We start from the raw sequence: 27,148 nt of genomic DNA, 5'->3' as shown, positions 1-27,148 counted from the left end.
CTCATTTTGAGGATCTTTGCCCCTGGACCGCATCCATAAGGAACAATTGCGTACAAACATACGGCATGCAACATACCACATGCAGCATATTGTTAAAGGGGGCTGCAAACAGCCCTTTTCCTTGCAGTTTTTTGCGCGTGAAGATTTTCGTTACAATTGTTTCCCGGCAAACATCAACTACTCCAATTATGAATCATGCGAATTTTCTGTACACGCTTTTGTTCGCAAGTAATATTATGTTTCCATCCTCGTATGAGTGCTCAATGTAGGCGATAACAGGGCCAGCAACATAAATGTATTAAAGCCCTGCTTGTCCGCTTAATGTTGAATGGTAGTAGCAGTTCCGTCAGCAAGACAATACGCCATTTTGATTGGTGTTTATCCGCTCACGTAGACTTCGCCCGCCACATCGGAGCACCAGCCGGCAGTGTTGACCTTGGAGATCAGCTGCCTTTTCGGCGCGTGCGCGCGGGGTTTCCAATACAGATCGTTGCCGGGAGCCGGCTGGGCAGGGCGTGGGGGTACTTGGGGGCGGTACCTCGACTTCGAGCCGGTGTCTCCAGATTGCCTGTGTTTCTGCAGCTGTTGGCGATCCGACGCCGGCAACCATGGATGCAGTCTCGATGACCGTGCCGAACTACACGTATGTGTTCAAGTTCGAAGAGGACTTCGCTGCGGTTGAACGACGGCAGTGGATGGAGGACAACTGGCACATGTCGTTTTATTACATAGGCATATACATGGTACTGGTGTTCGGCGGACAACACTACATGCAGTCGCGCCCCCGCTTCGAGCTGCGCAACACGCTGGCGCTGTGGAACTTCTTCCTGGCCGTATTCAGCATTATCGGCACCATGAGGACCGTGCCAGAGCTGTTATTTGTGCTGAAGAAATTTGGATTTCACCACTCCTGCTGCATTGCTGGTCACAGGTATGGATGCATGAATATTTCTGTATTGTGTTTTGTATTTGGGTTACACCAATCCTGATGCATTGCTAGCCATTGGTATGGATGTAGATGATAACATTGAATTGTTATATTTTTGATGAATTTGCATGGCTAGTATTGTAACAGCATTGAACACATAGGGCTATAGAATAGTGTAATCAAAGTGCCTATGCCATCTGGAAGCAGTTACCTATCTTTTAACCAAGTTATAAATGTGTGAAACATGCCTTTAGATGGCAGGTCTGATGCTAGTCTCAATGAGGGCTTTTACAAGCTGGAACTGTGCTGCACCCCTTTAATGAAATGTGTTGCTCTTTTCAGTTATGTTCCCAACAACTCAGTATCTGCCCTCTGGTGCTACCTGTTCACCATGTCAAAGGTTCCTGAGCTGGCTGACACAGTGTTCATTGTGCTGCGGAAACAGCCCCTGATCTTCCTGCACTGGTACCACCATGTCACCGTCCTCATCTTTGCCTGGTTCAGGTTAGTGTGTGGATTATTTTGCTTCTGGTGTGGCTGGAAACTGTTATAGGGATGTGGGGCTCTGATGACAAGTTTTCAAGAAGCTACTGGGACCTAATGTCTGGCCAAGATGAGCATGACATAAAGGCCTCAGGATTACCAAGCTATCTAATGAGATCTCTTCCAATGATTACCAACATATATTGACTAGTGTTGCTTAGTCCAGAGACTGGTCCTTGACCATTTTCAGGATTCCCAGACTGGGGGGTGGTGGTTACTTATCACTTGTCAATGTAGCTCAGGAATGATGGTGTAGGTATTATTTGTGGTGTATGTGGTAGTTAAGGCATCATTTATGGCATGAGATGCAAGCAGTTTCTCTGTGTGGTTCTCTCTGAGGTGCCAGTCCAGTTTTCTGAAAGAAACAAATAGTACAAGGGGCTATGTCAACTGGGGCTTTAGGCCCCAGTTGACATATTAATACTGAAAACATTGAGACATTTCAAGATTTGTAGAAATCCACATGTTGACAACTGAGATTCTATAGTATGTGATATTATAATTATCATTTTTGCAACCAATCAAACACTCTGTGACATGCAGTCAGCAAGGTAATAGCAAACATGATTGATGTCACAACCTAAATGATGTATAAACATGAGTGAGTGAAGGTGTTGCATTGGGGAACCCATGCGTAAAGGAGTTCCCCGTGCGTCGGAAGTTTTCCTTCATAAGGTTAATAAGGTTGTCAGATTAAGGTGATCTGGCTTGCGACGCCCGCACATGATATATGTACGTTTTTGGTGACTGATGAAAGCGTTAAGTGTAAAAGTTCAAGTGGGAAAGCGTAGTATTTTGGATGGATATTGCACACAGCGAACTGGATCACACAACCATGTAGTTAACATAACCAGATCAGTCCCGGCATAGGCTCCACCGTGTTGTATCTGAGACCGGTTTCGGAACGTGTGGCATGAGCTGCTCTTGACCTGGCAACGACGCGCCTACGGGTCGGGCGGCGTTGAGATCGTCCTGTGGTTTGTGGACGACACGCTGGCCTGTTCCGCGCGTCTCGTCTCACGTCTCTGCCTGGGTGCTGAGATATGACAGCAAGCCTTTTTTGTGAGACGTGACGCACGTCGTCACGTCCCTTTTATGGAACGCCAGCGACTGCACTGGCCATCCTTAAAACGCCCGGAAACGGGGCGGATGGATCCATGACTCGCGCACACCTTGCATGAGACTCCGCACACACCGACCCACACTCGTGCTGGGGCGATCGCCTGTTTTCGCCTCCATTGGTAAACACGAGTCCCATGTCATCGCGAGGCCTGGGCGCCGGAATCGGGCCTGCTTCTGACCCCCGTGCAGCGAAGTTTTTGCGGTTTGAAGGTGTTGTATTTCCGTTGCTAACACTCGCCCGGGTGGCTGGTTGAATACCCTTCGCTCGGAGGGCGGTCAAGTTGACCCCCTGAGATCTAAGAAACTAAGAGAGCCAGAGACACCATTTCACAGGGTGTGTTGGCCTGTATGTGAACTCATTTCGTAAGACTTTCACACTCCTATGTCATGACCTGCGAGTCAAATAAAGTCGCACGAGGTCAAAAGCCAGGTTGTTATCCAAAGGGCCCCAGAACCTAGATATCTGTTCTAAGTAAAATGTCACTGGTGCTCATGTAAGGCCAGTGGCCTTGTTCGACCTGTCACAAATCATGGTGACCAAAATTATACAATACTGCTTTAAGTTGCATTTGAATAAGCGTCAAAGATTACGCTGGGCGGTATGTTCCTAAAAACAAAAAAGTTGACGATGGCCATTTTAGTTCAGTGACGCATTGTGAACTTAAAGAAGTCCACGGAGGATGTATTACGCGGTTTCTGCTATCAGTAAATTCGAAATAAGCACCAGAAACTACTCCATACAACAAGCTCTAGAGTAACAGCAGGTAGGTTTTGACCGTGGTCTGACATTCATACCAGACCATAGGTCAATGAAATTTGTTCATTTAGTTGTTGTGTTGCCTACGAAATCATCTCAGAGATGGATGGCTTTGTCTAACACTCCGTTCTTGCATCAGATTGAACGATTCCCTAGAAATTGTATTCGCAGAACCCGTTACCTGGCTTTGACCTGCCGTAGGTCAGCGACTTTACAAGTTAATCTAAATTTATGATTCCGAACGATCTATTTAGTTTTCTACAGCTAGCAAAATTTGGCGTGGCTAAGCCGTGCCGTTCGGAAACCATTCCGGAAAACTTTTTTTTTGGGGGGGGGGGGCAAATTGACCCGCACCTGAGCGCCTGTTAGTCAAATGGGGAGATAACGTATGGATAATGTCTCACCAAAATGGATAGTGGTGATATTGCAGCGGTGATGGCATGCGCCGCCTCGGCAAACGGCTTGCATTGAAATGAGCAGCACACGTCATAAATAATTGTGCTATATGCTGCTGAAGCGTCGTGACGGGACTATGGGTATTTGCAAAGATCGAAGTCCACGCAAGCTGGGCTAGCCGGGCGTGACTGGGGTGCTGAAGCTGCCATATTTTCGGATGTTGACGTTGTTTTAATCCGATGTTGAGACTCGCAGGGCTGACGACCTTGTCCGGTTCAGTGTCGTCTCGGGATGTTAAGTTTATGTGTATCAGGAAATTCGTGTCTGACATTTGTGGAACCCTGCAGTTGAAAAAATGTAAAATGGGCTCTAGACTACGGAAAGTTTGCCTGTCTGATAGATGAGATGTTCGGAATGGGTCTACTGAATGGTTTGATGATCCATTGGGTGAAAAAGGAAATAAATATGTGTTTGTTTTAAGTAGGTTTTCCTAATCTGCATTATTGTCCATGAATGATATCACGTTACGTTATGTCATATGCATGATGGATTACATGGCGTATTTGCATTATCATGCATTTTTTGTCACTTCCAGCGTTCCTTCTCATGTTTACGTGCGGTTTTTTCTCGACACGGACCCTGAGTTACGCTAGTAGGTTTTGTTGGGTCCTGTTCAAAAGCTTTCAGCGGAATTTTTCACCTCACTTGAGCGATTCTGAACGCGGTACACCGTTCCCTTCCTTTCGTCACGCTCCGGTAACGCCGCATAAAACCCCTCCCCCACCTGCGTAACGCAATTCACGGACCCCCTTAGGGAATTTGCGACAGGCCTAACTGCAGCAATTCCGCCAAACACTGTCCTGGTGTAGCAGTCTGTATTGACCGCACCAGAAGTCCCAGTGTCGCGTCAGCCGACTGTCATTTGATCGAACCTTCTGGCGTGGCTGCAGTTGTCAGTTGTCAGTTGTCAGTTGTCATATGTCACCGGCTCACCAGCCAGCCGTCCATTTGTATATCATAGATGTATTCGTGTCGCGATCTCCAGCTACGGACTGTGGCCACGCGTCTCTGTGGGAACCGTGATGCGACAACCTGTAGCCAAGCGACCGTGTCGCCGTGTGACCCTGAAGCCGACGCTACGCTGTCAAAACCAAACACAAATCAACGGCGCCGCCGGGTTGTGGAGTCGTGCCATATCGTCCGCACGCGCGCGCGCCCGATCGTCTGGCGCCGTGACGCCGCTGGCGCTCAGCCCCTGCGGCGGCGGTGTCTTGCGGTCTGCTTCTTCCCGGGAAGAGAGACGTGGCGTATCTGGCCCCGCGTGACATTGAGGTGTACGCTGTGACCTCTAGCTCTGTGAATGCTCACGTGCAATTTGGAGCGGTGCTTACGGCGTGTTCAACGGAGCGTCGGTTGGCATTTATTGCGAGGACAAAAGATGAAATGAAATGGAAATGGATGAAAAGCTGTCGTCTGCAAAGAACTGAATAGCGAGCTGTTCGGTCCGTGAATGAGCCAAGGGCAGGGTATTCCAGTCTCCAAGTTGCCGCCGGCTGGGCGCTTCAGGTACTATTTTGGGCCCCATCAGAGGAGGATTTCCTGCGGACTCGGGAAATCCTCGGCAGGATCTCGACAAGACAGAAATAGTCGGCTTTGGAGGTGATGGTATGTCTGGTGTTTGACGGTGTTCCCCTCCGGTAGCTTCCGAGCATGCGTTAACGACTTTCTAGGTGTCCTGCACATCCCGAACATTCGGTTGTATTCGCCTGGACTTGAATTGGCGCTTTCCCAGAGGCCGAAATCTTCGACGCGTTGTCCTTGGTATCGTGTCGCAAAAGACCGTTTGGGATGAGCAAAAAAAAAAAAGAGGAAAAGCAATTGGGATAATGGGGTCACCGACGGGACGAATTCTTATTGTGCATGAATATAAGACGTACTCGAAAGTCAGGGGCAAGGGCGGGGAGCCGATAGTGCAACGGTTAATGCGTCTGCGTTAACCGCTGTGCGTCTGGGAAACGAGAGGTATGGGTTCGATTCCCCGCGTTGTCAGCCCTTCCAGCCAGGGTGAGAGGCAGATGACGCCGTAAAGCCCCAGCAGCTGGGCGCGTCGGAAGGTCACAATGACATGACATGATATGGACCATGGCCAGTACCCGCAATTCCTTGCAGAGTTATCCTAAAATCAGGCCATCCATGCTCAGATATATGGCAATAGCAACGTGACCCCCGGCGCGTCGTTGGGTGAGGTTGTAGAAAGACCTTGCTGGGTGGGGGTCAGCAGCCGCGCTGCCACACGGAACTGCTTCAACACGAAGAAGGGGTCATGGGGCGAGGGTTCACGCGGCTGTCGTCAGTGGCGCATCTGTTGAACAGAAATATTTATTTCAGGTGGAAGATTAAAGGTAGGGGACAAGCGGCCTTTTCACCCTATTATTCACGTGACACAACAGTGTTTTCACCCTATTATTCACGTGACACAACAGTGTTTGCCGGCGTTATCCCCACGGCGGTACGCTACCTCACAGCGCTGGCTGGTGTGGATGTCAGGCGGCGTCGGCCCCCCGCTGCCGGCCATGGCGTCCCAGCCGATGTCGGGAGCTGCCGCGGCCGGCGCCGGCGGGAACGGACCTGCGGCGGCTAGACACACCGTCAAAACTCAAGACTGTTGATGGAAAATGTCACCTTGTACGGATGACCTGGCTCTAAAGTTTGTACTCTTTCCGGTCATCCATTCATGGAAACGTTGAAGTTTCCATCGATTTTGGTCTCCGCCTGGGCTTTGGCAACGACATTTCGGTCTCCGAGGCACCTTTTGCGCAGGCGATTTCGTCACGCTGCGTCCGGCTGCGGGCCGCTCCCTGCGCGGAAGGCAGTGCGGCGCCGGATTAACCGCCGCATCAAGGCGCCCCAGCCGTCCGTCGACGCTCTGGCGGCGTCGGGCGGACGGAACGGCGCTGAGGCCCTCCGCGGCCGCGCCCGGCCGGGGCCGGCCCCCGCTCTGAGCTGGGCTGGCTCGGAACCCCGGGGTGGCGGGCGGACGGCACGGCGCTGAGGCCGTCCGCGGCCGCGCCCGGCCGGGGCCGGCCCCCGCTCTGAGCTAGGCTGGCTCGGGACCCCGGCGGTGGCGGGCGGCGGCGGTGAGTCTGCGCTCTGCGTGGCGCACGCCGCGCCCGTCCGGTTGGGAAACGGTGACGACATGCTCGAACAGTGTTGCCCCGGCGAACAGGAAGGCGCCGTTGGGGAGGGGGGGGGGGGGGCTCGGTCCTTGTGACATCGCATACCTGGTCATGCTGCGTGAGCATGACTTGCAGGTTTATTGACGTCTGGTGGGGGCTGGCGCGGGCTCCTCCAGTGGACAGGGCGCAGCCGCCCGAGCTGGGCCGTCCGCGCTCTGACGGTGGCCGTTGCGCAAAGCCGGCGGAGTTTGTCCGAAAACGAGCCGGCGACCTCGATGCCGCCGCGGCGTAACCCAATCGCGGAGCGTGTCGTAACGCTTACGACAGACGTTTGACTGTTTGGTGCGCCTTTGTACTGAGAATTTGCTTTTTAGACCGCTGTTTACCCACTTCAAATCGTATCTTAGTTGTGGAATGCGGGCCATTTTTTGTGAAAGGTCTGGTTGACAAGGGATGAGCCCTGATAAGCCCGTGATAAAAGTCGTCAGTTTCCCCGAATCACATCGAAACCCGCGAGGGCCCGATACATCGTTCAAGAGGGAGGCAGTGCCGGAGCGCTGGCTGAGTACGTCTGAACGAGGACGGTACCCGAGCACCGACACACCTTCAGTGACAGCCGCGGCGGAGCACGGGTCTGGCGGCGGACGACTCGCCACCCGGTGACAGCTCTGCCGGCCGGCCGGGGCGCCTGGCCGCGCTGGGGCCCGGCCGGCCGGGGCGCCTGACCGCGCTCGGGCCCGGCCGGCCGGGGCGCCTGACCGCGCTCGGGCCCGGCCGGCCGGGGCGCCTGACCGCGCTCGGGCCCGGCCGGCCGGGGCGGGCGCCTGACCCGCTCGGGCCCGGCCGGCCGGGGCGCCTGACCCGCTCGGGCCCGGCCGGCCGGGGCGCCTGACCGCGCTCGGGCCCGGCCGACCGGGGCGCCTGACCGCGCTCGGGCCGCGGCCGGGGCGCCTGACCGCGCTCGGGCCCGGCCGGAAGCCTTCCTCGGGCAGCCGAGGAGTCGAGAAGCCGGCTCCGGTGGCCGAGAAGCCAGCTCCGGTGGCCGGCGAGATCACATGACCGATGGGGCAGAGCGCGTGTCATTGAGAGCGCCCATCGGCCGCGGTGCCCAGGAGCCGCCGGAAGCCCTGTGGGCGCGGCATGAATGGGCGGCCATTCCTGGCAGCTTGCCAGCAGTCGTTACGCCTTGTCCGGCCCTCGCACGAGCGTGTAGCCTCGGACGAGTAGGGACGAGGCTTGCTCCTCGCCGCTGCCTGCGTCCCAGAACCTGGCGATGGTCGGACGAATCGACGGATGGTGCCCCCAGCTCATTGGATTTCCCGCCGTCACGCCAAGCCTGCTTGACCCCGAGCCGTGCGTGAAGTCGTTCTGCTCGTTTGAATGCCGTCTTCGTTTGGCTGCGGGATGCTGTGGCGGCCGTTTGACAGCAGAACACACGGGGAGGTGGTGCTCGCGCCGCCCTGTGCGCGAGCTTGCGTACGTTGGGGCAGCTCGCGACCACTGCATGACGGCTCCTGGAAGACAGCTTCAGGTCAGGTCGGCTTCAGGTCGTGGCTCAGGTTGGCGGCCTGCTGAGCACCAATATGCAGCGGACGGGGTTATTACACTGCACCGGAAAACGAGACGTCCGATGCGCGTTCCATTCTTGTTGCGAAAGGGAGTATGAGAACACAGTTCCAGCGCATACTGAGCTCAGCAGAAGACGCGCTCAAAAATTTCAACAAGCAATGAATGGAAGTGGATATGGGTGAAACATGTATGAAATTAGATGCAACGAAGCATCTATGGGATTAGAAACAACGAAATCACATAATTTCTTTGGAAATTACAAACAACGAAATCATATCATTTGTTTACCGAAATGATGTTAACTGGGGATGTGTTCAATACATAAAATGCAGATAAAAGACAAACTTAATAACCACCATTACAGTTCTGCGTTGCCATTGAGAAATGGAAAATCGTCAACGGCTGAGTTTCATGTCAATGGCCGGAGGCGTAGAAGTGTCTCGGAAAAGTGATCGCCATAAATCGGACATGTTGACGGTGACAATCGATCTCGTCCCGCGGCCACCCTGCTGCCGGCTGGATGCGTAACGCAACCGAGTGCTACAGTGCCTAGCTTGGATTGCCGCCACTGTTACAGTTATAATGAAAGGCTTATTGCTGGCAGACATTCTGTGGACGGCGTGCTCTGCTGATAGCTTCCCAAGGGCTCCCCAAGAGCTCTCCAAGCTGCTGTGGTGCTGTTGGCTCCTTAAGGGTTCCCTAAACTCATGTGGCGCTGTTAACTCCTAAGATCTCAAGCTTCCGTACTGCTGTTAACCCCCCGCATGGCTGGCCGAGGCCGGCGCCGACGCCACGGCAATGCTTTACAGCAGGTGAAATCGCGCCTGATGTCTCGCGGTGACCAGTCCTGGTGCCGACGTTAAAGGTGACCAGTCCTGGTGCCGACGTTAAAAGTGACCAGTCCTGGTGCCGACGTTAAAGGTGACCAGTCCTGGTGCCGACGTAAAGGTGACCAGTCCTGTGCCGACGTTAAAGGTGACCAGTCCTGGTGCCGGCGTAAAGGTGACCAGTCCTGGTGCCGACGTTAAAGGTGACCAGTCCTGGTGCCGACGTTAAAGGTGACCAGTCCTGGTGCCGGCGTAAAGGTGACCAGTCCTGGTGCCGACGTTAAAGGTGACCAGTCCTGGTGCCGACGTTAAAAGTGACCAGTCCTGTGCCGACGTTAAAAGTGACCAGTCCTGTGCCGACGTTAAAGGTGACCAGTCCTGTGCCGACGTTAAAGGTGACCAGTCCTGTGCCGACGTTAAAAGTGACCAGTCCTGTGCCGACGTTAAAGGTGACCAGTCCTGTGCCGACGTTAATGGTGACCAGTCCTGTGCCGACGTTAAAAGTGACCAGTCCTGTGCCGACGTTAAAAGTGACCAGTCCTGTGCCGACGTTAAAGGTGACCAGTCCTGGTGCTGACGTTAAAAGTGACCAGTCCTGTACCGACGTTAAAAGTGACCAGTCCTGGTGCCGGCGTAAAGGTGACCAGTCCTGGTACCGGCGTAAAGGTGACCAGTCCTGTGCCGACGTTAAAGGTGACCAGTCCTGGTGCCGACGTTAAAGGTGACCAGTCCTGGTGCCGACGTTAAAGGTGACCAGTCCTGGTGCCGACGTTAAAGGTGACCAGTCCTGTGCCGACGTTAAAGGTGACCAGTCCTGGTGCCGACGTTAAAGGTGACCAGTCCTGGTGCCGACGTAAAGGTGACCAGTCCTGGTGCCGACGTAAAGGTGACCAGTCCTGTGCCGACGTTAAAAGTGACCAGTCCTGTGCCGACGTTAAAAGTGACCAGTCCTGTGCCGACGTTAAAGGTGACCAGTCCTGTGCCGACGTTAAAAGTGACCAGTCCTGTGCCGGCGTTAAAAGTGACCAGTCCTGTGCCGACGTTAAATGTGACCAGTCCTGGTGCCGACGTAAAGGTGACCAGTCCTGGTGCCGACGTTAAAGGTGACCAGTCCTGTGCCGACGTTAAAAGTGACCAGTCCTGTGCCGACGTTAAAGGTGACCAGTCCTGGTGCCGGCGTAAAGGTGACCAGTCCTGGTACCGGCGTAAAGGTGACCAGTCCTGTGCCGACGTTAAAGGTGACCAGTCCTGGTGCCGACGTTAAAGGTGACCAGTCCTGGTGCCAACGTTAAAGGTGACCAGTCCTGTGCCGACGTTAAAGGTGACCAGTCCTGGTGCCGACGTAAAGGTGACCAGTCCTGGTGCCGACGTAAAGGTGACCAGTCCTGGTGCCGACGTTAAAAGTGACCAGTCCTGTGCCGACGTTAAAGGTGACCAGTCCTGTGCCGACGTTAAAAGTGACCAGTCCTGTGCCGACGTTAAAAGTGACCAGTCCTGTGCCGACGTTAAAGGTGACCAGTCCTGTGCCGACGTTAAAAGTGACCAGTCCTGTGCCGACGTTAAAAGTGACCAGTCCTGTGCCGACGTTAAAGGTGACCAGTCCTGGTGCCGACGTAAAGGTGACCAGTCCTGGTGCCGACGTTAAAGGTGACCAGTCCTGGTGCCGACGTTAAAAGTGACCAGTCCTGTGCCGACGTTAAAGGTGACCAGTCCTGGTGCCGGCGTAAAGGTGACCAGTCCTGTGCCGACGTTAAAGGTGACCAGTCCTGGTGCCGACGTTAAAGGTGACCAGTCCTGGTGCCGACGTTAAAAGTGACCAGTCCTGTGCCGACGTTAAAGGTGACCAGTCCTGGTGCCGACGTTAAAAGTGACCAGTCCTGTGCCGACGTTAAAGGTGACCAGTCCTGTGCCGACGTTAAAAGTGACCAGTCCTGTGCCGACGTTAAAAGTGACCAGTCCTGTGCCGACGTTAAAGGTGACCAGTCCTGTGCCGACGTTAAAAGTGACCAGTCCTGTGCCGACGTTAAAAGTGACCAGTCCTGTGCCGACGTTAAAGGTGACCAGTCCTGGTGCCGACGTAAAGGTGACCAGTCCTGGTGCCGACGTTAAAGGTGACCAGTCCTGGTGCCGACGTTAAAAGTGACCAGTCCTGTGCCGACGTTAAAGGTGACCAGTCCTGGTGCCGGCGTAAAGGTGACCAGTCCTGTGCCGACGTTAAAGGTGACCAGTCCTGGTGCCGACGTTAAAGGTGACCAGTCCTGGTGCCGACGTTAAAAGTGACCAGTCCTGTGCCGACGTTAAAGGTGACCAGTCCTGTGCCGACGTTAAAAGTGACCAGTCCTGTGCCGACGTTAAAGGTGACCAGTCCTGTGCCGACGTTAAAGGTGACCAGTCCTGTGCCGACGTTAAAGGTGACCAGTCCTGGTGCCGACGTTAAAGGTGACCAGTCCTGGTGCCGACGTTAAAGGTGACCAGTCCTGGTGCCGACGTAAAGGTGACCAGTCCTGTGCCGACGTTAAAGGTGACCAGTCCTGGTGCCGACGTTAAAGGTGACCAGTCCTGGTGCCGGCGTAAAGGTGACCAGTCCTGTACCGACGTTAAAGGTGACCAGTCCTGGTGCCGGCGTAAAGGTGACCAGTCCCGTGCCGGCGTTAAAAACACGTTACCGAGCTGTGTCCAGCGTTGGAAGCACACGGGCTAGCCGTGCCTGCTCTCCGTTAAGATCGGCTCAATTGGGCATGAGCTTTGTAATGCGCAACATTCGCCGTGCGGGCGTCGTCGGCACGCGGCTTTCAGGCAACGTGCTTGAGTGACCGGTTATTCGAAGCTGCATTTACTGTCTCGCTTCCGGTCTACGAGCTTAACATTGTAGTGAATGCAACAGCGGCGCTGTCAGACCCATAACGCGACGTAGACAACCGCTGGACAATACCAAACAGCAACACTGTATTACCCAGCCGCCGCTCGTAGCCGCGGTGTCAGCACGACTGATCAATAGCATCGTCTGCTCATTTCGCTGCACTTCTCACTGCTGCATCCCGCCTTTGTTTGCTGCCCCCCCCCCCCCCCCCTGCTATCCATGCCCCCCGCTCGGAGTTACGCCAGCTGAGCACTGAAGCCAGCGGGAGGCGCGCGACCCGACGGCGCTGAAAAACCCGCTGCAGTCAGAGTTGACCGGTTCCCAAGGTCCACGTGCCATGTGGACTGACATGTCTCGAAACGCTGAGCCGTGGTGACGGGAAGATTGCAGCGGCGTGCCGTGAGAGGTCGGGACCGGCCAGACACGGAAGTGCTGAGCAGACGGAAACTGAGGGATAGAAGCTTCTGTGTTCGGTGTGAGTGTTTGGGTGGCTGCCCGGTTTGACTGTTCGGTGTGGCTGTTTGGTGTGACTGTTCGATGTGAGTGTTCGGCGTGGCTGTTTGGTGTGACCGTTCGGTGTGTGTTCGGGTGGCTGTTCGGTGTGACTGTTCGGTGTGACTATTCGGTGTGACTATTTGGTGTGACTGTTCAGTGTGAGTGTTCGGCGTGGCTGTTTAGTGTGACTGTTCGGTGTGACTGTTCGGTGTGACTGTTCGGTGTGGCTGTTGGTGTGAATTTCGTGGCCGTTCGGTGTGGGTGTTGTTCCGGTTATTGTTTCTGTTCCGTGTGACTGTTCGGCGTGACTGTTTAGTGTGACTGTTCGGTGTGACTGTTCGGTGTGGCTGTTGGTGTGACTTTCGTGACCGTCCGGTGTGACTGTTCGGTATGACTTTCGTGACCGTTCGGTGTGGGTCCAGTTCCTGTTCATTGTTACTGTTCCGTGTGACTGTCCGGTGTGACTGCAGGTTTCACCAGCTGTCGGCGGTGCGTCCGCCAGGTGGGGCGATGCCAGTGTGTTTGGGTCACTCACTACGGCAAACACTATTTGTTTTCCCATTTCCACCCCTGGCATGCGACATTGGGACATGTGGACTGTCAATTAGTTCAGATGCGCGGCGTGAGGGTTGTCTCCTTTCTGCCTTGCACCTGCCGAAATTATTTCGGGAATTGCCTCATCAGAGCGCTAGCCGCACTTTGACTAACGCTGTCACCCACATCTCCGTGCTGACTTATAACGTCACTCACATCTTAACATGTACTTATGACGTCACTCACCGCTCCACGTTGACTTGTGACGTCGCTCACTTACCAGCGTTAGATCGAGAACGTTACGATGAGGTTGACGCGCTTGCCGCGAGCTTTGCTGGGTGCCGGGGAGGGCGTCCTGTGCACTGTGGTGCACAAATGTGCAGCGATGCACAGTTGTGCACAACTGTGCACTGTTGTGCACAGTTGTGCACAAATGCTGCAGCGATGCGCGCCTGGGTGCCTGCAAGTGCAGGTGGCTCTGGAGGTCCCCGTCCTGTGGATGCTCCTCGATGAGTCCCGGCGGGGAGGCCCAGTGCCACTTCACCTGGCACCAGGCCCGTGGAACGAGCGAAAGTTCGGTGGTTCTAAGCGTTAGGAGTGATCGATAGGACTTGAATATAGATATTGACGGCTGTGGCTGGGCGTTACAATTCATTTGGCAGGACTGGATGGCGGTGTTATTGGCAGGATACCGACGAATTATACGATGTTTGTACTTACATCGGCTGTCAGTATATTTGCGAGGAACTTTGGGAGAATGAAGAGATAGATGTATTGATATTTCGACGGCATGTCTTTATCGAAACGAATATCACTGATATTCGTTTCAATAAGGGCATTTTGCTGAAATGTCACTACTTTTTATTTTACTATACTATTACTATACTATTTCGCCATTCGCCTGGTCATTGTACGAGGAATAAGGCTATCAGTGCGGTCTCATCGACATTTGTGCGTCTTGGTATCGCAATTCTGTCTTTGCGCTCGCGTAAGGTGTCTGTTTTCCTAGAGGTGCCTGAAAAACTACCAGATTCGTCCTGGCTGTTGTCTTCTGGGCGATGAGCACTGTGACCCCTTGACCGTTGGCGTGCACCTTCGCCTTCTCCTGAATCACTTGTATTTCATTTGCTTCTTTGCACCATCAGTTAAGAGGTTTTGAACGATGGAGAATCGGCGCAAAGCTGAAAAAAATGTGGCGTCATTCCGGAGTTACTTTTCCTAAACAGATTATGCAAAGTAGCGCTGGGTTAAAGGCTCCGGTTTTGCTCTAACTGAAGTCCAGCCTGGGCACTTTTCCCGGATTTGTCGTCCGCAGGCTTATCGCCCCCCCCCCCCCATCTGGCCTGCGCTCCCCCCCCCAAGCTCAGCAGCCCCGGTTCAGCGTCCACCGGTGTCGCTCCCCAGCCCCGACCTCAGTCCCACACCGCCAGCTCCTGCCATAAGTCCGACTCTAGTGAGCCAACACCGGCATTGACGGGCGTGCCGTGTGCAACACCGGCCCCCGGCCCCCGGCCCCCGGCCCCCGGCCCCCGGCCCCCGGCCCCCGGCCCCCGGCCCCCGGCCCCCGGCCCCCGGCCCCCGGCCCCGGCCCCCGACCCTTAGCCCTCGGCCCCGGCCCCGGCTCCAGGCCGGCGACATCGCCCCGCCGGCCAGCCAACCGGGCGCCGGTTGCGTGACCGGCTGGTGGGGCAACGCTCGAGCCGGTCAGGCGATGATGGGTGGCGAGGGATGACACGGAAGAGGCGGCCAGGGCGGCACCTGTCACCTGGCATAGGCGGCACCCGTCACGTGGCCTGGGCAGCACCCGTCACCTAGTCAGGGCAGCACCCGTCACTTGGTCAGGGCAGCACCCGTCACCTGGCCTGGGCAGCACCCGTCACCTGGCATAGGCAGCACCCGTCACCTGGCCTGGACAGCACCCGTCACCTGACCTGGTCGGGTGGTTCCGCATCGTCTTTGGGCGAATGTGCCGGAAGTGGCTGGCAGAAGGCTCGGCGCGTCCGTCCACACGATCTGCGGCAGGCAGATGTCGCTTGTAAAGGTGCGCGGAAAGAATCGAACCTTGAAGACCCCTCGAGATGTTCGAGGTGAGGAATGTTTGTAATCTCGGACCAAAGTGGCAGGTCTAGTTTGAACGAAGGTGGCCTTATCTTAATCCCTATTACAAGGATTAAGACTGGTTTTTGGTGAGGCCACGTTTTGTTATCAAGATATGCGCAAGCGCGAAAATTAACATGTTATAGCCGGTTTTCGATAAGCTATCACTTGCTTCGGTTTTCGTATTTTCACAAGATCTGTTTGTGGCGTAATTTCATGTCATTTACCAGACGATATGCGCGTAGTGTAATTGCCCGCTAATCTGATGGAGGTCAAGGTACATCGCTGTAGTTCGACTAGTGCTGGGCGTATTAGACCATTGTCGTATTGATGAAATGGCATGGCATGCCCTGCCGTTTGTACCGTTGTCTGTCCGGAGGTTCACTCAGTAGGTGCAGACTGGGGTTTTGTCTTGGAAGTCAAAGGAGGTCAGGAGGTCACCGTGTCTGGAATCGCGCCACTATTGCCAAACCGGGAAATGTGCAAGGCCCCCTCCAGGATCCCGAAGGTTGCCAATCACATGTGCGCCGATGAAAGCAGCCGACAGAGGGGGGGGGGGGGGGGAAGGACTGTCAAGACAGGACGAGGGGCTCAGGGACGATGGATGGCCATTGCAGGGTTGCAGGTGCAGCTGTCCCGTGCATGGATGGTTGTCGCAGGATTGCAGGTGCGGCTATTCCGTGCTCCCGCGCGTGATCCGCCGCCGGTCCGACCAGGCTACAGGAAGTAGAGGAGTCTTGCCGAACCTGTTACGCCTGTCTTCCCAACGCCGTGACGCAATCCGGACAGACGTGGGGGGGAGGGGGAGTCTGAAACAGCGTAAGCCAACTGGCCTTGACCTGCTGACGCTGGTGGTCGGGTGCGAGCGGCCGGCGGCGCTCCGTCGGTGTATTGCGGCGGGGTATGTTGCGTGCACGTGCGGCATGGGGCTGAGCGGTCTAGTCTGGCGTAATCATGCCAGGCATTCGCTGGCGGGGGGAGGGGAGGGGGGCTCGCCGACCGCATAACGCCGCGTCCATTCGGCGCCGAACGGCAACTTTGTGTCGGCTGGCACGTGGCACTCAGAGCGAGCACGCAGCCGACCGTGGGCTTGTGTTAGCCTGCGGCAGGCGTGCAGCGTCTGTGTGTTAAGCGCGCTGGCAGCCTGCGTGGTCGAGATTCTAGCCGATTTGTGGCGGGCCTCTGCGGGGTTTACGCCATGCTCCGACGGTTCTGACGTACCTGGACCAGCCTTCGACGTCGTGCTGCGCTCCGCAGGCCCGGCTGTAGCGGCGATCGACGATGCCCGGCGCGTTGGCTGGGTAGCACACGACCTGCATCGAATGTAGCCAGGGGCGTATGATGGATTTTGCATTAGCGGGGGGGGGGGGGGAAGGGGGAGGGAACGGGACACAACTGAAAGTTTGATACTGCTCAGGGAATTTCGTTACAAGACGTTAAAGAGCATCGCGTCTTCCCGGTTTAGTTCTATTTTACGTGCCTACCGCGATTTTCTATCGGCATTGACGTGCGGACATATGAAAACATGAACTACATTTGATACGGGGAGGTCGCGTGTCCCCCCCCCCTCCTCCCGAGAGGTCACCACGTGAACACGCGGGTGAATTTTGCCGGCCACGCATCGAGGCGCCCGGAGACCGCCGAACGGCGCTGACCCAATCTGGGTGAGAGGCAGCGTCCACCGGCCGCGGCGGCTCAAAGTTCGAAGTAGCGATCAAACGGCATCAAGCCCAATGGCTTCAGAGCGCGATGTTCTGATGGGTTCCGAAATAGGTTGGAGTGGCTCAGACGTGCCCCGCACGCTCGGCTGAAGTGCTCTGTGGTATTTACTGCAGATACCGGCGCTTTAATGGGCGTCAGGTACGGCCAAGGCTATAGAATAATAGATGCATTCAAGGGAGCATTGGATGTATTTGTCGTGACGTCAGTTTCCCGTGCACAATTTTTTGCATGGATGGTTATTACGCATAGCGCCTCGTCATCTCAAATGTAAAAAAATGTTTTGGGTATAAATTCGTATGCCCTTTTGATAGCTTTCCCACCATTAACTGGAGGAGGTATTAATTTTCGTTGGTCGTTTTGTTTATTATTGGCTTTAAGTAACTTTTCTCACGCACTTGACAGTGGTACTATTTCTGGAATATTTGATTTTTTCCGCAGCGCAGTTTCACAATCATCGAGCATCCAGTAACCCCTATTATTCTGAGATCAAGTAGAAAACTCTGGCGACAAAGACCGCCTTCGAAGCAAAAACCTGCCGAGGGTTTGGGGCGCGGAGACATTTGCGGTTTGCGGTCGACCGTACCAGCATGAGCAGACGCTATGCCATAATTGGCGCTGATGGCGTGGCGCGATGGCTTCTGGACTGTTGCGCAGGGACAGATCTGCCGCTCGCTGCTGTAGCTTCCACCCCTTCGCCCGCCCCCCCCCCCCCCCCCCCCCCCCCCCGCTCTGGCCGGATGCCGTTCGGCCTTCGCCGCCGCCGCCGCGCTCCAACATGGTGCATGACGTGGGGGGCGTGCAGATGCTGATGTTGCCCTGGAGCCTGCGGTGTGTGTCGCTTCACTGGCTCACCCTGCTCGGTCTGTGCCGGCTCTGACAGCTGACGAGAGATGGGACGCGGGTGCGGTCTGAAGGGACGGGAGCAGGACAACCCGAGATTTGGGCGGGCCTTGTATGGGTCATGGTGTCCGTGCGCTAACAGGACTCCAGCTTCCCACGCGCCCCACTGGCACGTGGCAAGGGCAAAATTCGGCACAAGTGTGTTAACGATTGGGGCGGACTGTCGACAAAACGAAAAATGCCGAATGGATCGGGAAACTTGGCCTAGCGTTATGCTTGCATGTAGCATAACGTTAGGCCAACTTTGTTCTGGAGCGATGAGCGAGGAGCGATGTTTTGGTATCCTCAACCGTCAACGTGATAGTCGAATGGGTGTAGAAACTGAAAAAATGGTATTTCCAATTATCTAATATAAAGATAAAAGTGGAAATTTCCTTCCAAGCATTGTGTGCACCAGCAAGTCTACCCTTCGTACTGGGATGTAACATACCGCACGCCTCAACACATTTGAAGACCACACGTTGTTAGACTGTATATATCGACATCATAAAGCCTTTCGAGCAGCCCGGCGCCGGGCATCGACGGCCCTATCCTCACAGCACAGAGCATCCAGGACCTTTCTGACTCCAAGCTGTTTTAAATCCCCCGTATCCTAGTGCCATGTTTTCCGTTTCGAGGGTCCATCCCATCGGCCGCGCCCAGACCATCAGCCCTCCTTCAGCACCGGCGGCGAACGGTGTCGGCGTTTGTGGAGCCCCGAGGCTAATGCACCGGCGTCGGGCAGGCCCCACCCAACCTGGGCAGGTGGCGTCGGCCGGGCTGCTCGGCGTGTGTGGAGCCCCGGGTTAATGCGGCAACGTCGGGCATGCCCCACCCAGCCTGGGCAGGTGGTGTCGGCCGGGCTGCTCGGCGTGTGACCCGGCGGCGTGTGGCCCGCCGGCCAGACGGGTCGATGCGGGGTAGCCGGGGCGCCCGCCCGCTGCCCGGACCACAGGGGGAAGGGGAGGGGCGCCGCATTCCAGCGGCGGCCCCGTCCGGCGACCGCCGACGCGGCGGGCCCAGCAACAGGACGCCACAGGAGCCACCGGGCTGCACCACCGGGCGACACCACCGTATTGCACCACCGGACTGCACCACCGGACTGCACCACCGGACTGCATCACCGTACTGCACCACCGTACTGCACCACCGGGCTGCACCACCGTACTGCACCACCGGGCTGCACCACCGGGCGACACCACCAGCTGCACCACCGGGCTGCACCACCGGGCTGCACCACCGTACTGCACCACCGGACTGCACCACCGGGCTGCACCACCGGGCTGCACCACCGTACTGCACCACCGGGCGACACCACCGGGCGACACCACCAGCTGCACCACCAGGCTGCACCACCGGGCCACACCACCGGGCGACACCGCCGGGCTGCACCACCGGGCTGCATCACGGGGCTGCATCACGGGGCGACACCATCAGCTGCACCACTGGGCTACACCACCGCGCTGCACCACCTGCTACACCACCGGGCTGCACCACCGGGCGACACCACCAGCTGCGCCACTGGGCTACACCACCGCGCTGCACCACCTGCTACACCACCGGGCTGCACCACCGGTCTGCACCACCGGGCGACACCGCCAGCTGCACCACCGCGCTGCACCACCTGCTACACCACCGGGCTGCACCACCGTACTGCACCACCTGCTGCACCACCGGGCTGCCCCAGCGACAGTCCCTTGTGGGGCCGGCTCCCGCCTGCGGTTGGGCGATCGGTGTGAATAATGGACGTGGGGTCAGGGGGTTCACCGAGGTTTGTCTAGACGTCATCCATGTGGCCAGCTTTGGAATTCAGAGCCGGAGACGGGGTTCTCGTCGCACAGTGGGGTGTAGTTCCAGGGTCCCACTTGTGCCGCCGGCACAGCCGAGGTCCTACACCGGAGGGGGGGGGGGGGGAGGTATACGCCAGATTACAGATAGTGATTCGGTTTACCGGATCACCACCTGTAATCTGACACAATTTGTATTGAAGTTGCTGGACTATCTCGAGTTCGCATCGGGCTGCCAGTTCTACCCCGTTCCTGAAGCGGCAACAGCTACACCGTTTTTTTCACACTGTTTCTGTACTTGACGACATCCGACATTTGCTAAACGACGACGCCTGAGAAGCTGTTACCACACGCCTGACAACGTTACCACCTTCGACGCCATGATCACCCGTGATGACAAACCGACTCCGACGCTGCCCCCACGTGGGGGGGGGGGGAGGGGGCGACGACAATGCGACCAGCATCACCGCCGCCGCCAGCGACAGCATGCTCCGTCCGTGTCTTGTTACATGTGGACTGATGGCGGCGAAGATTGCCCCAGCAGCTGCCGGTCGGTCACGGCTGGCCCGCCTGTTGGGGGCGGCGCTGATGGGGGGTGGGAAGCCTGTATTATTCAGCGGCGGGGCGTTGACTCCGCCTGAGGCGTCCCGCTTAACACGCGTCGGCGCTCATGACATACCCAACGATTAGCACCACCCAGCGCATGTGAAGGGTGAAGTGCTGTTTAGGCTGAGCTGGCCGGTGTCTTCAACGCTTGATTCAAGATATGGTTGAGAAAAAAACCTGGTGTCTGACGGACGGAAATGAGCATGAAACCCGGCAAGACGGACCAATCGTTGATCAAGGATTTGATCTATGCAGCCGTTGACTCGCCATTTGCTGGGAAGCATCACCCTTCCCAAAAAAAGGCGAGCAACTGGGCACTGGAGGCTAGCCGGGCGCTGCGGTACCGTTGTCTGCGACACTGCTGTCTGCGGCACCGCTGTCTGCGGCACTGCTGTCTGCGGCACCGCTGTCTGCGGCACTCTCTCTGCGGCACTGCTGCCTACGGCACTGCTGTCTGCGGCACCGTTATCTGCGGCACCGCTGTCTGCGGCACCTCTCTGCGGCACTGCTGCCTGCGGCACCGCTGTCTGCGGCACCGTTGTCTGCGGCAGCCGGACCGTCTGCCGGCCGTTGCGCGACCGGCGGCCCTCCACCAACGACCTCGGCAGGGGTCACGGAGTGCCTAGCGTGCCGCCGCTTGACCGGCCCCAGACGTGTGCGGATGACCCCAGGCGGTGTGGTGATGACCCTGGGCCGCGTGCTTATAATGCGAGGTCGTATCCTGATGACTGCGGGTCATTTGCTGATGACCCCGGACCGTGCGCTGATGACCATAGGTAAAAGTCGGCGGGGGGGGGGGGTTGAAAAGGATCCCTGGGTATATCTCTGGGTAAAGATTGCATTCATCCACCGTCCCGTGTGTGTGTGCGTGTGCGTGCAGGTGTGTGTGTGTGTGTTTGTCCGTGTGCTGACGACACAGACTGTTGGCTGATGCCGTTCTCCCGCCGTTACAGTTTCTCGGACTTCATCGTGACGGCCCGCTGGTTCGTCAGCATGAACTACTTCGTCCACTCGATGATGTACAGCTATTACGCCTTCAAGGCGCTCCGGTACCGCGTGCCAAGGTTAGCTGAAGGTCACTGATTCTGCGCGCAAAGTTTGCTTTGATGTCACGCTTTGCCTCGTTGCCATGGTGAATACTGTGATGATGCAATGACGTCAGCGGTTTTCTTGGCGGATGATTTTTTCGCTGTTTTTGCAATTGCCTTCATGAGCCATTAAGTTAGTTATTCACGTCATCTGTCTGTCACATCTACACCGTCTGTGTCATCTCACCGTCGTGAGGCAATTTGTATCATTGTATGAATTACCGCAACAGTAGGCTCCGTGTCGTTCTTATCCTTTCATTCCTGCTCAGAAGCTTCCTGATTCTTCATTGGTGTTCCAGCTGATGACTCTTGGTCTTCGTCTTTGCGTTGCCCGCCCTTCCGCACCAATCTGCGGTTTATCGTTTCCCGCCGGTCTGTCATTTCCCGCTGTTATCTTTGCTCCGTGACAGTTATCAGCGCGTGTGTGATCCCGGTCTGCCTCCTGGTCAGTTCTCGCCTCAAAGATTTAGACAGCGTGGCGAAATTCGTCCAGTTGGGTGCCAGAGAGGCTAACATTAATCAGGCAGTCTGACCTCTGTCATCCGTCACATCCTGACCTGCCCGCCTGGCTTGCCTCTCCCGGGGCCGCATGGTCGCAGGGTTGACTGCCATCCGGCTCGATGCTGATTGGTCGATCGTGAGCAAGGGAGGAACAACAGCCAGCACGTGTGCAATCGCAAAGACAAATGGCGGTTTCCCTGGCACCCAAATGGCTGAACTTTGCGACCCTGACACTGCCGTCCGCTGCCGACCAATGTGATGACCACTGGGAGACGGGACGGCGGCCAGGAGACGGGACGGCGGCCAGGAGACGGGACGGCGGCCAGGAGACGGGACGGCGGCCAGGAGACGGGACGGCGGCCAGGAGACGGGACGGCGGCCAGGAGACGGGACGGCGGCCAGGAGACAGGACGGCGGCCAGGAGACGGGACGGCGGCCAGGAGACGGGACGGCGGCCAGGAGACAGGACGGCGGCCAGGAGACGGGACGATGGACGCGGCGCGGCAGGATGGTGAACACATTGAGACAGGACGGTGACTGGTTGCCCTGCCGCAGGTGGATCTCGGTCGTCATCACTGCCTCGCAGCTGGCGCAGATGGTGGTCGGCTGTCTGGTCAATCTCTGGGCCTACCACGTCAAGTCCAACGGAGGCGAGTGCGAGGTCTCGGATCTCAACATCAAGCTCTCGCTCATGATGTACTTCAGCTACTTCGTCCTCTTCGCACACTTCTTCAACAAGGCCTATCTCAGCAAGAAGAAGCCGGGGCGAGCTGCTGCCAGCGGCACCGCCAAAAAGCTGGAGTGATGCTGGTGACCGCTAGGCGGCGATAGCAGCCGAGGGATAGATTTCAAGGTCTCCTGATGGCCGAACCGTTTAAGTTTCCTTTTGAGTCCCGAAAAACTTCGGACGTTGTCATGAGAAATGCGACGTTTTGTTTGCATAGGTAGACGTTAATCATGTTATGATACTTGCTCAAATGATTTTGGATGGTTGTGTCCTGTTTTCATGCATGAAATCTAGCAAGCTTGGGTTGGCGGTATGTCTAGTTAACATTATTGTTAATTCACACTTCAAGTTTTACTTTTAAAGCTGCGTTGCTTCGAAATGTGGTAAGATTTAAGCTTTTATTTTGTTAGCTTTCCCATACTCAGACAAGGCACGAGCAGCGGGACCCACACATTCCTTTTCACAGCTTGCACTGCATCTATTCCTAGTGAAATAATTTTGTGTTATCGACCCTGAGAGGTGATTTTGCCCGTGTGATTTTGCCCGAGCAGCAACGTTCCATGCTGCCTTGTCCCATGCGTGATAAAAGTCTGTAAACCTCTTCCAGTTGTCATCAACTAGCACAATTACGGTTGTCATCAACTAGCACAATTACGGTTGTCATCAACTAGCACAATTACGGTTGTCATCAACTAGCACAATTACGGTTGCCATCAACTGGCACAATTACGGACGCGGTAGCTACCATCGTGGACCCGTTGTCCTAGTCTAGCCGGATCATACCGCTCAGGTGTGACCGCCATCCGCGGCTGGACATCACGCGTACATTGACCCCTCCCCTTCTCTCCCCTCCGCTCCCTCGAGGGTGGGCTGTGCGCACCCGGGTCCGCAGGTGGACTGATGGGCCCGTCAATGTATGTGTGACTTGGGTGGGAGGAAATGGGCCTCTTATGAGCCGAACCTGGCCTCCGGTGAGCCGCACCGTGCTCCTGGTGAGGCGAACCGGGCCTCTGGTGTGCCGAACCGTGCTCCTGGTGACGCGAACCGGGCCTCTAGTGTGCCGAACCGTGCTCCTGGTGACGCGAACCGGGCCTCTAGTGTGCCGAACCGGGCCTCTGGTAAGTCGAACCGGGCCTCTGGTGTGCCGAACCGGGCCTCTGGTGAGTCGAACCGGGCCTCTGGTGAGCGTTCTGGGAAGCATGCGGAGCTGAGGCGTCTTGGAATGGACTCGAGGCAGGACCAATACCGGGCCCCAGACAGGCCAAGTGTGTAGCCACTCTATTACACACATTGGAGTATCTCGCGCACACAGTATCTGCGATTTGCGATACGCTCTACTTGTACATATGTTGGTTTGCCGCGTGTGCTCTGGTTCGGCCTAGCCAGGACCGGCATCAAGGTCTGGCGTAGTGCAGACCATTCCTGGCCGGCCCGCGGTACCTCAAATGGCCATTTTGTAGCTGTTTGACAAATGACAGCTCTCGGCTGTCAAAATGACAGCTGAGAGCTGTCATTTCCTGTTGTGTGTATGCTCCCCGTCATTTCCCTTATAACTGCGCGAGACTTTCCAAGGCGGTCGTCCGTCGCGGAACTGGCTGGGCTGGTGTCCATTCCATTAATTCCGGGTCCATTTCACCCATTTTATTTCATTCATTCCTTCATTTTGAAATCTACGTGTAAGAATGATTCGTGTGTTTTGAAGTGGATGGTCATCGTCTAGCTACCCTGTCATCCTGATCAAAGACGCCGCATTAGGTGCCACACGACGCCTCTGGCATCGCGCCAAAGGCTTTCCGGTTTCGTGTGTGGTCGGGGCGAGGCCTAGCGACCGCCGGCAGCACTGACGCCGTTGGTATCACCAACAGGTGGCAGTAGTGTCGACACGCCGCTGTTGGCCTGCGGCCCGGCGCCATGGTGTCGTAGGTCTCGAGAGAGGAGGGGGAGGGGTGGGGTCGGCCGTGGGCTCGGACCACAGGTACGGGGACCGCGGCAGAGGTTCCGATAGTGACGTCACTTCACTAGCGTGCTGTGAAGCTATCCCAGAACTGCCTGGGCTTGGACTGCCATGACATCAAGCTGTCGCCTGTAGACGATGCAATATTCCAGGACAATTAAGCTGCGTTTAGCGCTTACATTAGATTTCTTTACAGAGGCTCGCGTAGTCTCGGGTGTGCGTGAAGTCTGCGTGGTATAGATTCTTACTTAAAACTTGTAAGACTTTATATAGATGTCACCCTATTGTGTACAGTTATGGCTGCTTGCAGCATGACAGAATGTCCATCTGCATGGTGATAAATGGTTCGCTGCTCCCTTTTCAGCTGAGTGAGACCAAGCTTTTCAGGGTGGATTCTGCTAAACGCAGATTGCTGTACGCGGCCGAGGTCGTGAGGCAGGTTTCAGTGCTGACGTGGGCGGGTTACTGTCGCTGCTTGTCAAACTCGCCTGGACCTGGACCATAGAAAGGGATGCGGGACTTTCCGTCCCTGGCGCTCGCGCCCTCCCTCGTCTTGCCTGCCTCGGCATCCTTTCGATCCCCGCCGCGGGCCGGGCACGGCCCGGCGCCGCCCCGACTCTCCGCGCGCTGACCGAACACCCGTAGGCGCCTGCACTCACCGTGGTGGCCTGCACCGCCGGCTCGCAGGCCCAGCGGAGGACTGGCACATTGCCGCTCCGTTCAGCTTCTGGTGTGCGATCGCCACTGTGCGGGACCGAAATTATCCTACATTGGTAAATGCAATTAACCAGTTAGACTACTGAATTCATATGACAGTAATTTTAAATGTCAAACCTCAGCGAAAGGACTGAACTTCGCCGAATTATGTTTTACGCTCATTTCTTTTTTCTGCGCCGCCAAATTGCTATCTCAAGTACTGTTGGCCTGTGCCGTGCCTGTTTGGTACCTGTCCTGATGTGTCCAATGTTCCGCACACGTCCGTCAGAGCGAAGGCATTGAATCATGTTGTACAGTAGTGTTAAGTTTCTGTATTCGTCTGTGGCAGGGTTCCCCCGTGGTCCTTCCGACCGCCATGCGCTGGTGTTCAGCTCCCTTAGCCACCTGGCGACTGTTTATGGTACTTGCGCTTTTCCAGTGTACGCGCAGATGTCGACGCTGGTGAGAGCCCAGCAGGGCCCGCCGGTTTCTTGGAGCGACTGCGCCAGTCAATATATTTTCTGCAGCTCCTGGCAGAATGGGCAGAGTCATAAGCCACTTTTATCGATTTTCCTCGTTCTCTTCATGTGTGAGATTGTCCCCGACTTGCAGGGTTTTATCCATTTTCCCCTTTGATCGCGCGTGATATTGCCCCCGGCTGGTCCGGCTGGCAGCGCGCGAGGGATAGCCGTGCTGCTGCGGCGGCGGTCTGTCATGTGGAGACAGCGTGTGCTCGAAGTCAGGAAGCGGTTCCGCTCCGTCTGTTGCTTTTGCGAGCCGCTGGGTGCGCCCTCATCGCAATGGAAGTGCTCCAGACCCGCGCCTAGCTACCCGCGGAGCGTGGACGGCGCCGTTAACAATGACACGGTGGCGGAACTTTCGGAACCTGTGCGGCAAACCTGTTTCACGTGCGCATGCCCGTTCTTTCGGCGCCGCGTTTTCCCGCGATGTTAATGTGACTCTCTCGGCCTGGCCGGTGGTGTGACCTCCCATCGGCCTGCCGTTGGGGTCGCCTGGTGTCGCTTCCGCTGCCGCGGGCTCCCGGTCTGCGACGGTCGACGACCGCAAGCTAACGCTGGTCGGTCGCCTGTTCGAGGCGGGTGCGCGCGTGCCATTTGTTTTGTGTTCGTCGCCTTCGGTTCCAGCGCCTGTGTGGTCCACAATAAACGGTTCGTTCAGTTTGTGGTGTTTTGGGGTTGTGTGCGTTGAAATCGGGAAGGCGGCCATGTTGGCAGCAGCGTCGGTAGCAATGGAACGTATCGAAGATGATAAATCAGGTGGCTACGATTTTGGCTTGGATTTTGTAATGGGCGTTACATGTGCGACGTTTAACAGCGCGGTCAAAAAATTAGATGTGGCGGGCATGTGGGGAACGGCGCCTATTGCGATGCTTCCAATCGGGCAAAGTTTTTGTGAGACAAAAAGCTTAAGTAATCCGTCGGTTAAAATAAGTTGCTCGCTACACAGTCGACGCCTCCAAAACCCAAACCAGCGATGGCAGTGATCGCCATACCGGCGGAGAGATTGCAGATGGGCGATCAGTATCTGCCTATTTGTTGAATAATTGTATGGAAGGTATTCCATGGGTAGAGAAGATTGAGAGTGAGTCGGTCAAGTCAACCGATCAAAACGTTTCTTTGAAAAAAGGGCTTAAGTCGTGTTCATCTCAACATAAGTAGGTGTGGCCTCCCCATCACCATTACCATTACCATTACCCTTAATGCCACCTTGATTCAAGGTCTGTCCTGCGGGTTAAAAGCTAGGGTCGGTGTCATACGAGTCTTTCCATGCTTCGTTCGACGCCTCCTTCCACGCGAGCCGAAAGCCGCAATGGTGAAGATTCGACCAAGTTTAGGGGACTTGTCTCGTCACCACTAGACCCCT

General features: G+C 56.1%; 1 protein-coding gene across 1 annotated transcript; it reads left to right on the top strand.

Moving 5' to 3' along the window:
- The first annotated feature begins 507 nt into the window (after positions 1-507).
- Positions 508-24,714, top strand: LOC119094774 (elongation of very long chain fatty acids protein 6). The gene is made up of 4 exons (XM_037217740.1): positions 508-931; positions 1,271-1,432; positions 21,252-21,362; positions 22,443-24,714. Exons 1-4 carry the CDS (start codon positions 609-611, stop codon positions 22,690-22,692), a joined length of 846 nt encoding a protein of 281 aa, XP_037073635.1. The 5' UTR covers positions 508-608; the 3' UTR covers positions 22,693-24,714.
- Positions 24,715-27,148: the final 2,434 nt, after the last annotated feature.

This window comes from Pollicipes pollicipes, unplaced genomic scaffold, assembly GCF_011947565.3.
Source record: "Pollicipes pollicipes isolate AB1234 unplaced genomic scaffold, Ppol_2.1 Scaffold_1600;HRSCAF=1878_pilon_pilon_pilon, whole genome shotgun sequence".
Lineage (NCBI taxonomy): Eukaryota > Metazoa > Arthropoda > Thecostraca > Pollicipedomorpha > Pollicipedidae > Pollicipes > Pollicipes pollicipes.
Note: the sequence above shows the minus strand (reverse complement) of the source record. Positions and strands in the feature narration are given on the sequence as shown.